At 38.3% G+C, this 13103-nt stretch overlaps 1 protein-coding gene across 4 annotated transcripts in view; it reads left to right on the top strand.

Moving 5' to 3' along the window:
* STK39 (serine/threonine kinase 39) overlaps positions 1 to 13103 on the top strand; it is an 84080-nt gene that overhangs the window by 12050 nt on the left and 58927 nt on the right. For 2 of the 4 annotated variants that reach the window (XM_088168087.1, XM_088168088.1), the window contains exons 2-4: positions 6752 to 6864; positions 7671 to 7791; positions 11813 to 11921. In XM_088168087.1, coding sequence (XP_088024213.1) covers positions 11828 to 11921 — 94 coding nt within the window. In that variant the 5' untranslated portion in view covers positions 6752 to 6864; positions 7671 to 7791; positions 11813 to 11827. The remainder of the gene's footprint in view (positions 1 to 6751; positions 6865 to 7670; positions 7792 to 11812; positions 11922 to 13103) is intronic. The other 2 variants (XM_014890905.2, XM_088168086.1) reach the window with 1 other exon arrangement.

Here is a 13103-nt window from a genome sequence, read left to right on the forward strand (position 1 = left end):
GAGAGGAAGGAGAAATCTGTTTGGTTTGTCTGCTTGGTTCACAGGACTTTCAGTGCCTGAGAAAAGGGGGAAAGGAATGAATATGTGAGCCATTCAGTCACAGAGAATACCTGCTTGGCTTATAAAGCAGTATTAGTTATGCTAACCACATTACAAGGGGTCAGGAGCAGGGCCTGCGGGTCGCACCAGTCTTATCCCGACATTTCCACAAGGCAAATTCCGGTTCTGATAACTCTAAAGTCTCAAATAGTGGTGATTGGGGATTTTTTTATATAGACATTTCTCACCTATAAATAACACTTCTTATGAAGATATTTGAGACGTGGAGCAGAGAAAAAGGAATTTATTCTTGCATGTTTATAATAGGGGGTTTCCCTAGACAGTTCCCTTTCAACTTTATTTAGATGACTCACCTATTTTAAAGGACAAGCCAGGGAGAAAATAACACCTATTGGAAGTGGACTGCTTTTGTTTAGGTTTTCCTTACCAGCTGTGATGCTGACATTTCTGTGACAGGTGTACTTGAATACCCTAAACATCGTTAATGGTCATCCTTGGACTTTTCAGTCTAATCTTAGTGTGATGATGACATTGTATCAAGCTGACAAGTGCTGGACTCTGTGTGGTTCTAGGCAGAGGTCTCCTTAACAAGAAAGTGTCTGAAAGCAAAATGCCATCACTTAAGCTGATATTTCATTTTAAGGATGAAAACAATTGCTATTTAATACACCTATGTCAGATCTATATATATCTGGTTTCGCTTTCTAGCCACAGATTTCTTAAATACCTTTGTCAGTGAGAGTAGAACTCTTAAAATTTTTTTAACCATGGCTGGTGTTGATAGCTGATTATTCTTCAGATAAGAAAGATGTTTCAGAAGAGATCCTGCCATATAGTGTGTCTGAGCTCTGTGATGGAGGGAAGTAAAACTTGTATTTTCCAGATCATTGGTAGAGCTTCTCTACTTTCTTGTACGGTCCCAGTTTGTCTTATTTCCTGAATAATTAGTTTGTGATTGACACTTACTTGCTATACTCTGATGCTAGAGCCCTCTGTGTACAGGAAAGTAGTTCTGTTTTCACGTGCTTTTGGGAGAAAAATTTATTCTGTTCTACAGATTTGACAGGGAGCTATATCATAGCAAACCTCAAAATATTTTCTGTAATTTATCTAGCAAAACATCTGTTATAACCAATTCTTTTACTATTTTAGTGAGAAAATAAAGAGAATAGCTCAGAAAGCTAGGTCATTCCCTCCTGTGGCAGCTTTTCATGCATGTGGAGGTTTATTGCTGGTTGTAAATTCCCCTGCCTTTTTCCTTCTGTATGGAGAGTCTGATATCTGGTTGATGCTGAAGCTTGCTTTATCTTAGCCTTAGCACAGGTTGTCTTAACACTTGCATAGCAGTTCTCTAGAATGCGTAATAATTTTGACATCAACATTTAGCCTATTTCTGACTTCACTGCAATCACAGAAATATCTGTATAGCATATTTGGAGAGGTTTTTCTGGATTGTGTATGCGATGGGCTTTTCAAAAGTAGTATGGGGTAAGCTGCATCTCAGATTTTGTGTAAGCTAATTTCCCACAAAAATATAAATACAACAATTGAGTAACCCAGTGGTTCTGTAGCCATAATAACAATGTTTTAAATGTCCAACTGCAAAACAAATTCATTGAGGAATTAGAGATTAATTGTTGCATGTTGAAAATGCAGAAGTAGCAGTTCTATGTGAGTGCATTGATTTAATGTAACACTTAATGAATTTAAGTGAATTATGTCATAATTGCTAGGATAAGCAAAGTAGTATCCAAGTGAGCTGTAAGGAGAGAGATTTGGTCCCAGCATGAATTCAGAACAGAAAGCGGGCAGGAAGTGTTAGTAAATTGTATTTACATGATTATAGTGAGATTGTTAAGAACTCAAGTATTTGTTATGTGAAGATGTAAAGGGAAATAATGGCTCATTTTTCATCAAGAAGCTAAGTTTCAGAAAGATGTGGAGTTCGGTATGGAGGTGTAAATGAGCTTTAATCAGGTGATTTATAACTTACTTTAATCAGTAGAAGTAATATGAAAGAAAGTGAGTAATATTGAAAGTTGTCTAGAGTATTGTGGGGTAAAATCTAGAAACTGAAAGGAATGAAACATTCTTTGTTCTCTGTTTGTTAACCGAAAGTATTGCTTTGCCACCAACAGAATTAATTCTTTCGAAACTGAAGAGACTAGTTCAGCCCAGTGCTGCTATGGAATATTTGGAAGGGCTGATTGGTTGATAACACATTTAGTAATGCTGGGAATACGCTACACAATCCTGCATGCAACATACAGCGTATACAACATAGCTTCCCAAGCTTGTATATAAGTACAGGTGCTTTGCATGTTACATACATAAAAATCCACATATATTCATGAGTAGAAACCTCATCTAGATTTGTGCACAATTTTTGTGCACAAATGCATTCTGCTCCATGCAAAAGGAATCCTGCAGTTACACTGTATAGGAGTTACAATTAAGAATTACCTAGGGGACTCTTCTTCAGAACTAGGATGTCATGGGAGATTAAATAGAAATACTTCCATTGCTGCTTCATCCATTTTCATAGATTTATTGTTTACTATTGGCTTTTAACAGATAGTTACAATTTAGTCTTGGATTGGAGACTGGTTTAAAATTTGTGTCCACAAATAGGACACAAACAGGAGGTTTCTATATGATGGGGGAGCAGAAGTGTCTAAAAATGCAGTTGGTATAGATTGGTATGTAAGAATTAATAGATTCTGAGATAAGATATTTAGTCTTCTCCAATTGCAACTGCTCTTCAGATACCCTTCAGATACCTAGTCAACAAGAAAAATTACCATTATCAACAAGTTTCATCCTCCTCTTCAGAAATTAGAACCACTGTAGTATTGGGGAAGGTCTCTTTTGTTAGAGTGACCTAAACTGCAGGAATCTTTAAAAGAAGTTTGTGTTGAAATACTGTAGAGACTGACATTGAGCCAGTACAAGAGAGACTCGATGAATCATTATGGGCTAATGAGGTTACTGACTTTTGTTTTTAAGGAGAAGAAGAAAATTGAAAAGAAATGCTCGTGATCTATTTTAAATACAGGTACTGTGCCATGATAAGTGGAAGGTATCAGACCTTTATCAATAATGGAATAAATGAAGTGTCATGTTCTTGTATGAAGGATGTGGGCATATGCAATATGCTGGTAATATGGTCCAACCATCTCACCTCACTGTCTGTCTTTTTGAGACTTGACTGGTGGAGAGTAGTTAAAACTAATATGTTGATGTCATTTGTTGATCACAGTTGTTCAAATATCCTTTTTGCCAAGTCAGGTTCTGCAAGGGTTAAATTCATGGTTAAGGAAAAAAAAAAGGAGAGAGGAAAAAATACCTTTATGTCAGGTTTAGAACAACTTGAAGGAACATGTTCAGGTAAGCTTAAATCCCAGATGAGTATTTGTGGAGTTTTTATACACTCTCTGTGAAGTATGTGCAAAGTAGAATGCAGAGAATTGCTTTTAGGTTACATCCTTTTGGGAGAGGTGAAGTGTGGCCATGTGTAGTAGCACTTGAGAAGGTTTCTATTTGTGAACCCAGATGGCTAAAAGCAATTCTAATGGCTGTGTTGCATTGAGGACAGGATGGTAGGGAGTGTATGGTGTGTAGCATGAAGGGACAGGTTGGCTGTAAGGGCATGCTTACACTAGAGAGGATAGTAGCAAAAACACCAGGACAAGATGAAACTCTGACCTGTTGTCTGTTGTGAAATGGGAATAGCAGGCATCTTGATGTGGTCTGAAATCGCATTATTTCACTGCTAACTTTTGAAATTTGCAAAGAAAACTTGTCTGTAGCAGAATGACTTTTCCAGTAGTGGAAAAACCCCATTGTTCCAACAAAGCTGGGGGTTTTTTGAGTATGATGGAAGGTAATCCTTTTGTTTTGTTCTGCAGGAGACAAGGATGTCAAGGCTTCATGCTTTATGCAACCTGAGCTTTCATTATACTATAGTATCAGTTTCATTATTATATAGTATCAGTTTCCTAAACAGAGACTGAGTGTTAAACCAGTCTATGTTTTGGTTATGGTGTAGTTGGTATTCTCTGCTTTGAGGGCTTTGGAAGACTTGTAAGGCTCAAAGTGTCTGAAGAAGCCCTGCCTTCTGACAAGGAATGGTTGGCTGTAATCTACTCTGTTCAATCATTTTCTGTGAGCCTAATTTGTAATGCTAAATGGTTGCCTGTGACAATTTAGTTGCTGTGTGTATAGTGCATTACTTCTGTAGTCTGTTACCTCTCAACTGAAATATTTATCTGAGTAGTCTGGTCTCTAATAGCTGCTCCTCTAGAACACTTCACTCTTCTACTTGTTTCATAGATGAGACAAAAATCTTCTGACCAGATGTGAAAGCTGCAGGTTTTCCTTCTCTCTATCCCTGGTTGTTCACCTTGTGAGCCAGAGAAGAGAGAACATCTTCAAGAGGAAAGAGACATACAGCTGCTCAGTGTCTGGTTCCTACTTCAGTATATGAAACTGCTTTTTCAAACAGGTTTTATATGTATGTAGGTCCAACTGAGAATAAAGGATTTACTCTCAAACAAATTGACTTTAATCTCACACTAGTGTATTATGTAGAGAATTAGAAAAGCAGGACAAAGAAGAAACTAGGTATATTGGTTTCTTTTAAACCTGAAAAGCTTTTTGTATTTTCAGCACATCTTAGTAATGTGGTAAAGAATATCCCATTGCAAATCATCTCTGCCTGAGAAGACAAAGCAGACAGATATACCTTTTTTTTGTAGTTTAATTTTTCCAAAATGTTTTGAAGTGTTACTTGCTGTCATTTAACTTGAGGAAGTAGTCAAGATTTTATCCTGGCATTGGATAAAGAAATGCTCTGTGTGCTTATTTTGTTTGTCTTTTTTGAGGTCTTTGTATACAAATCTATTTTAAAAGCAAAGATCTTGGTTGTTTTGTACAAAGAGATAAAGCTACAGGCATAGATGAAAAAGATACGTAGGGAATATCTTGGTCTTTTTTCCCATATACTTTATAACTAAAAATATTCTTTCTCCTGTTTCAATGTACATTTGTGTAGTCAAAGTAATGAGAGGATTTGTGTCTTGACGCCTACTGAATGACAAATTCATTAAAGTGATGTAGATGTGTCTTAGCTTAGCTGAATTGTGCTGACTTGGCAGTTTCTTCCTTAGGATGTCTTACTTAATTTTTAAAATCTCTTAATTCTTTTATTACCTACATTATTGGAATTTTTAAAGGCTTTGTTCTGTAAGCAGACAGAACAGGACATGTCAATATTTGTCTGTGACCACATCCTGCAGAAACATGACTAGTTAGTCCTGTTGAGTTTTTTTTCAAGATGAGCTCAGAGTTTTGACATTAAATTCATACACAGTTAAAAAGCTTTGTGATTTGAGTGAAAACATCATGTGAACCAACAATACATGAAAATAACTAAGCAAATAGCATTTAAAACATGTACAATAATTTTCAGTCATGAGGTATTGTTGGTGCTGTTTTCAGATGTGCAGAGGGAAAAGCTCTCAATTGTTCTTAAGTCGGCTGGTAACAGAATCCACGTTTGTAGAGCATGACAACAAAAGGCTTTTTGTTCACAATCTGTATTCATCTAGGACATGCCAAATAAATAGCACATAGTTTATAAGAAGGCCAATATAACATGTTGCTCAAATGACTTACCAGAAATCTGTAATTTATATTGAAATACTTAGAATTACAGGTAGAAGCTTGTTGGGAGCTTTTAGATTTCTGCATGGACGAGCACAATGTAATTATTTGAGGAAGCACACATTGCTACATCTGATGTGGCAGCAAGATGTGCAACTTGAGCAAAACTCCTTCTGAATATTTCTTGCAATCATTTAATATATTTAGTAAGGCAATACTTACTGGGGCGATGCCAGTGGGTGCCTGATAAAAGAAGCAGCAATGCCTTTTACTCCTGTTGTTCACAGATAAAGCATACTAGAGAAAATGATTCCTTTGCTGCACGTGTTCAATGGGCTTTGTTATCAGCATAGTTGTGTGACCATATATGATTTGCCTGTAAACATGAGTGACTTTCTCTGCTGGGCTATTCAGTAACCTGCCTCTTCTCACTGTTGGTGCAGCATTTGTGCCTCCTGTGCTCTTCATAAGGATCATCTTGCTCCTTGTAGGGTGTTACTCCAGTCATGATGAATGAGCAGGAACAGTGGTGGAACTGTAGATTTGGCATGTACAGTTTACTGATTTTTTTTCTGTTCATTGGATAGGGGAACAAAAACCCTGGTTAAACAGGAACTGACCTAAGTAAACAGAAAGAAGTAACATTTGATAAAGCCCAGTACCCATCCCTCCATTCATGAATCGAGCAGGTCATGTTCTTGATTAAAACAGATGTATCCAAAGACAGAAATGTAACGGTTCCCAAACTATGAAATGCACTGAGGTAGTAGCTATGTCTTGATAGATGAGCACACAGTTTTAAGTCGTTGACTTTGGAATTTTTTGTGGCATATGGAAAAAAATTTCAAGGTTTTTCTTCTCGGTCTGAGAAGTGTGAAAGATGTCTTGCTAGTGAAAAGGTATGCATGTGGGGAAAGCACTGAAAAAAGATAAACAGCAGATTTGAAGTTCTTTCTCCATATGGGTTTCTCATGCTGGTCTCTGGTTTAACTCATCTGAAGAATGTTCCTTTTTTACCCTTTTTCAGGTAGTGGTGCTACAGCAGTTGTCCAGGCAGCGCTCTGCAAACCCAGGCAAGAACGTGTAGCAATAAAGAGGATCAACTTAGAAAAATGCCAAACCAGTATGGATGAATTACTTGTAAGTAAATAAGGGGGCAATATGTTACATGGAGACTTACCTTCTGTTTTGACTTTGTTTTTGGCTTGGTCCAAGAATGAGGGTAGAATTTTATGCAGGATATGAGAGAAGGATTTGAAAATAATCTGAAAGACACCATTCCCTAAAGATATAATTTTTTAATGTATATTTTCTCATGTCACAAAAATGAGATATGCAGACTTGAATCTTGGGATTATCAGCTTGGGATAATTGTGGGAAGATGCTAAATTCTTGTTTTCTGGAAGCTCAATTTTTAAGAGACTGCTGTCTGGTTGTCTGTCTTTTTTTAATCCTGAGGAAAGATGCATTTTCCTTTGGTTAAACACTGATTAAGACTATGAAGAAAAAATTTAATAGGTGTCCTTAAAATGTCTAAAGCACCAAAACATGTTGGATCATTTCATATTGATAACTGTTAAGGAGAAAAGGAGGAATGGCTACGCTGCCATCTACACAAGAAAACTCTTGTTAAAGCTAGTAGCACATTTATTGGATAGGCCATAACAGGAGTTTTTGAAGAATATTATTTGTTTAGGCCACTGATGAGAGAAGAAAGGGACCTGTGAGAAGCCATTTGTAAAGGAACTGCAAGAGTTTTTCCTCTGCACTGGTTATGGCAATCCAGACAAAGTCACAAAGAACTATTCAAACCAAAACCTATTGCTTTCTAATGCTCCTAGATAGGTGCTTATAAGACTAATGTGTGTTTATATATAGGCAGCATAACAGGATTTGAAGGACACAAAACCATTCTAAAAGTGAGAACACTCTCTTCTGTTCCACAGGTTATACTACAGCCTAGAGACTGTGGGCTTTTTCTAATGCAGAAATTCCTGCCTCTGAAGGAAATGATCTCCTCAGCAGGGAATTGCCAGTGCAAAAGATATCTTGAATTTGATACAGAGGGTATGGTCCATCCAGTTTCTTCAGATAAAATGGCTTTTTTACAGTGGAGGACCCAAAATGCTCTTCCCCTGGTGATTGATGGCATTCGCCTTCAGTTTATGTGACTGCTTGTATGCAACATTGTTGTGCTTTTTACCAGGATTGTTGTAGTGGAAGTTACTTCTGAGGTAGTGAGAATTTTATCAACTGAAAACTCAAAAGATAAACTCTGAACTATGTTTGAGCCTAAGGTGAGATGCTGTGCATGATGTATTAACAGCTACAGTCCCCAAAGAACATTTCTATAAAAAGATAAATACTAATAATTGTAAGATAAAATGGACAGAATTGGATCTTTTTGGTTAGAATTTGAAGTAATACTGGGAATTAAGAATTAAAATGTTACAAACAAACAAGCAAAACCAGACAAAATAGCCAGAAATCTGCAAGAGAAATTTTTGTGGTCTGGAGAAACGATTGCTGTTAGTTACGAGCTTGTAAAAAATTACCTTGCCAAATGCTTGAGTGTCTTTGCTGTTGACATGTCTCCACTGTCTGTCAAATGAGGCAGTAGGTCTTGAATTTTTGGTCCTATATTGCTTTCTTTTGGTACGAAGACAACTGTCCATACCATCTTTTTTATTTTATAACATAAGTCAATTTCTGCTTTTCTGTGCTCAGATTTTTTGTTTCTTTTATTTTTAGATCTGTTTTGATCTGAACATGAATTCTGGTTTTTCTGGTTAGGAGAGTTAAAGAAGTGCATACACATACATAATTAACTTTTCTTTGTGAGGTTCAGTGTGCTTACGACTCAATTCTATTAGAAAACTTTAAAATTTTGTTTGAAAAATAGAGACTTTTTCTGGAAAAAGGCGTAATTGACCTTCAAAACTATTGGTACAACTGTACTAATATTTTCATTTCAGTTGATAGTACTTAGAATGTTCTTGCATTTGTGGCAGAATCTGAGTTTAAAAATTTTGAGTCCAATCAGTTTTTAGTCACTTTTCTGATGAAACAATTTTTATTGGCACAGGGATGTTCTAAAACTGTCTGCTCTCTGAACACGCTGTTTTTAAAAATGCTGGTGCAGAGTGCTTATGAATGCTGTGCACAGGCACCCTTCACAAGCTCTCAGCTGCGTGGCCTTCGGAGAAGTGGAAATGCATCGAGCCTGGTGGCCATGTAAGCAGGCCTAGGATTTGGGCCCGTGTCAATTAAAATAGAAAGGCAGTGTGGGAGGGAGTTTAAATATTACTGAGGTTACACAAACTGCCAAACTCCTGAAATTCGATACTCTGTTTCCTGCCATGTCCCGTGTTCTCACTGTTGTAACCTAAGTGTAGCTTAACCCCCTAAGCCAAGGAAGACGTCCTGTCTTTACTGCTATCCTCACTGGGTATCTTCCCCGTTCCTTTGCCTCCAGTTTTTAAAGCAATGAAACCCTCAAGCCAGCAAGCTACAGAACGTTCCGTCGGATGGCGTGTGACGGAGCAGGTTGTGAGGCAGTTTTTGCGGAGGAGCCCTGCAGGCGCGGTCCCCGGAGCCGCCTGTGCGCTCCGGCCGCGCCGGGCCTGAGGGGGCCCCGCGCAGCGCCCCCTGCCTGGTGCCGGGAGCCGCGCCCGGCCTGCGCGCTGCGGCGGAGCGCGGCAAGGAGCCGGCAAAGGAGCTCCCGCAGTTGCTTATTAACTGTGTCACACACCTGCCCTTAGGCTGAAAGACATTTTTATGCAGCTGCTCAGTGAAACTGGATCAGGAATAACCTGGCTTAAAGAGGTTAGCTTTTAACCTGGGCATATTGCCTGGTGCAGCACACAAATGCCTGTGCTAGTGCAAGGCAGGGCGAAGAGAGGGATGAGGGAGAGGCTTCAACTGCTGTTACTTCTTTGCTGCTGTTACTTCTTTGCTGCTGTTGAATGTCTAGGGTGATACAAGTGTGAAGAAGGCTCCAGTGTGTTCTCCTGGATGTTCTGCTGCAAGCTGTTTCCCTGGCAGTGTATTTGAAGTGAATGCTTTTCTCTCTCACCTGTGCGTATCCTGGAGTACAGCCAAATAGATGAAGTCTGTGGAGGCTTACTATTCTGTTTGTGATAGGAGTTTTCTAGAACGGCAAGTCTGAAATTAATTCTTTCCTGACTAAAATTTCATCCCTTATCTCTCATGAGGTGCTTTTTGTTTGTTTGTTTTTGTTTTGCAAAGACTGAAAAAAGAGTCATGAAATCTGAGACACAAGGTGCCTTTGACAATGGTTACTGTGGTAGTTCAATTGTTGCCCGTGAGTTGATGCAGGGAGGTAAAATATTCAAAGCACTTTTCAGTTAAAGATAGTGAAGCCTATCTCAGTCAATTAGTTACATTTCTGCATTATTAATGTCTGAGAAAAATAGATGAGGTGCATTTTTGCCCTATGCTGTCAGCTGGACTTTTGGAGTCACTGTTATATTACCAGCATAGGAAAAAAATAAAACAGTGTAAGAAATGAAATAGTAACCAAGAGTGGGAGAGTTACAGTTAAGGTTTGGAATGGGTCGCTGAATTAAGAACCTGAGACAGTAATTTGACTTGTGTTTAAGATGACATGTCTTCTGGGGGAGGGAAATGTGCTCCACATGTCTGTCTTCTGTCTTCCACCTACTGTCTTCTGGGGGATGACAGGGAGCTATCTTGCAAATTGCTCTTATTATTCAGGTTCATTGATTCATTATCCACGCATTCTTCCTTCTGTGATTCAGGGTTCAGAAGTCTTCTAAGGAAGAGGACTTTGGACAGCAGAAGAAGCTGAAATATGTGTCAAACTACAGCCTGACTTTAAAAGTCACCTACAAGCACCATGAGATTAAATCCCAGTCTTTAATACATATAATTAACTTTTTATTTTAAAACAGCTGAGATTTTGAGTGCATTGTAAATAACTAAAAGCCTCTTTCAAACAATTGCTATAATGAAGTTTAAAGTTGAAAATGGCATTTGTGTCAGTTTTAATCAACCTAAGTGGGACCTGCATAGTGCCTAACTTCCACAAGCGCTGTTAAGTCAGAGAGAAACACAGTCCACTTCAAAGCAGTTGTTTTTTGGGGAGGGAGGAGAGGAGGAAGAGTTTTTTTAGCTGGATTGCCTTCCAGACTGGCTCACCCTCCAGGAGTGTGTCCTCTAGCACCAGAGATGGATCAAGGCTCTGTGGCTGGAGATAGAGAGGGAGAAGTAGGATTGTGGTAGCTTAAATTAGTGTGAGGCCAAGGCCTCTGGTACAGGAGAGACCCCATGCTCATATGTAAAGGATTGGCAGAAGAATGAGAGCGGCCAGAAAGGTGCTACAGAACAATTATGTGAAAGAATGAATAGGAAAAGAACTCTGCTTGAATTAACCAATACAAGACAGTCATTCTTAACGTGTACAGCTGTGGCGTGTCATAGATGCTGCTACTTGGTAGTGCCACTTTGTGCATCTGTTGGTGACTGTGTGTTCCTCTAGTCAATTGTTTCCTATGACTTTTGGCCTGTAATATTGCTTTTTCTCTGTTTCTGTTTGATTGTGTGGCTCTGGTGTCTACCTTTCCATCCCACAGTAGCTGAGCCAGTGGTGCTGTGTCCTTTGTTCGATGGCTTCCTTCCTCCTTTCCTACCTGTTCCTATTCTACTCTTCATATGCCTTTTGAAAAGAAAATGCAGTAGATTTTGACCTTTCCTTGCATTTTGTTGTCCAGCCTGTACCCACACCTTCAGCTCTTGGAGACTACTCATTCTTCGTTGGTTACTGTGAATTTGAGATTTTAACAGTAATTTCTTTGCTGTTCTTGGAAGAAAAGTGATGTAGCTATGCCTGTATCTCGTGTCCAAACTTCCCTCATGTTCTTAGCAATAATGTTTTTTTCTTGCATGTAGATTTTTAGGTAAATTGAGATGTTTTAATACCTTGATGCATACTCTGAGTTCTGTTGCATACTTTAGTTCTGTTACAGTATTTCACTTTGGAAATTAAACTTTTTATTAGCAAAACTGATAGCTGGCTCTGTTGTGTTGGGCTTTGTATTTCTTACAGAAAGAAATTCAAGCAATGAGTCAGTGCAATCACCCTAATGTGGTGACCTATTACACATCTTTTGTGGTGAAGGATGAACTTTGGCTGGTTATGAAGCTATTAAGTGGGGGTAAGTTACTGGTTTTACTTGTTTAGTTGCAAGGCAATTGTAGGATTCTTCTCCTAATGTACCACCTTTGATTTCATTGATCTAAACTAACTAATGAGAAAGGGGTAGACACTCTATAGGATGAACCTCGAGATGTAGGCATGTTAAGGAGGAATGTGCAAGCTTACGAAGTTTGTATATCTGTATTCATAGGACAGGCTAAGAATTACTGAAATACAGTAGTTACATAAACAGAATTTAATTTTCATTCTGAACCAATTTATCCAGGTTCTCTATTAAGGCTGTGTAGGGAAAACTGATTAGAATTAAGTCAATTCTGTCAGTGTGATCTTTTATGGAGTCTCTCTAGAATTCTCTGTATTTTTATAAAAATGCATATATTTCTGATTTCATAATATTAATCATTCCTTATTCAAGCAAGATCCATCCTAGGCCAAGTATTACACATATTGCATCTTTTTTATTCCTTAAGCTAACCAAACACTCATTGCATTTTTTTATTATAGTTACTGGTATGAAAGTCTTACTTAGTTCTGGAGGAGGAAAAAAGGGCCTGAACTTAATGTACTTGTAGTTTAGAAAAGAGATGCCCCAGAATAAGATGTAATGGTTCTGCTTGTTACACGATGTTGTTCAAGGTTGTTGTTCAAGACCTTGATGGCAGCAAGCTCCTTCACCATGGTGTTGGGAAACAAGGATAGGAAGTGCTCATAACACTTGTTGTGCTGCATTTGGTTGAATTGGTCAGTTCAAGCAAAAGCAAGCATAGAGCATGAGAGAAACCAGTGATTCATGACAGGAATTTACTGTGAGCTGTCGAATAGTGCTTGCATAAAAACAAAATGTTTCCATTAAATGCTGTGAAATGTATGCCGAAGTTCAATGTCAGACTATGTGTCACTGGGAATGTTGTCATTTGTTTGCATTTGTCTCCTTCCAATCTTGCAGCTGCATGTTTACATTGTGAACACATGAACCATAATCTAAACTGGGTAATAAACCAAGACCTTTGCAGTACATATCTGTTTAAATATGGGGTACTTCTGAATTTTTAATTAGTGGTTGCTTTGCAAGCTGTTAGCAGATCTCTCTAATGGATCATTAAGTGTTACGGTATTTTTGACAAAAAGCAGTGTTATCTATCTCGTTTGGATGGGTTAGTAGGGTGCTTTATTCTGAGAG

Source organism: Sturnus vulgaris, chromosome 7 (assembly GCF_052056855.1).
Source record: "Sturnus vulgaris isolate bStuVul1 chromosome 7, bStuVul1.hap1, whole genome shotgun sequence".
In the NCBI taxonomy this organism is placed as follows: domain Eukaryota; kingdom Metazoa; phylum Chordata; class Aves; order Passeriformes; family Sturnidae; genus Sturnus; species Sturnus vulgaris.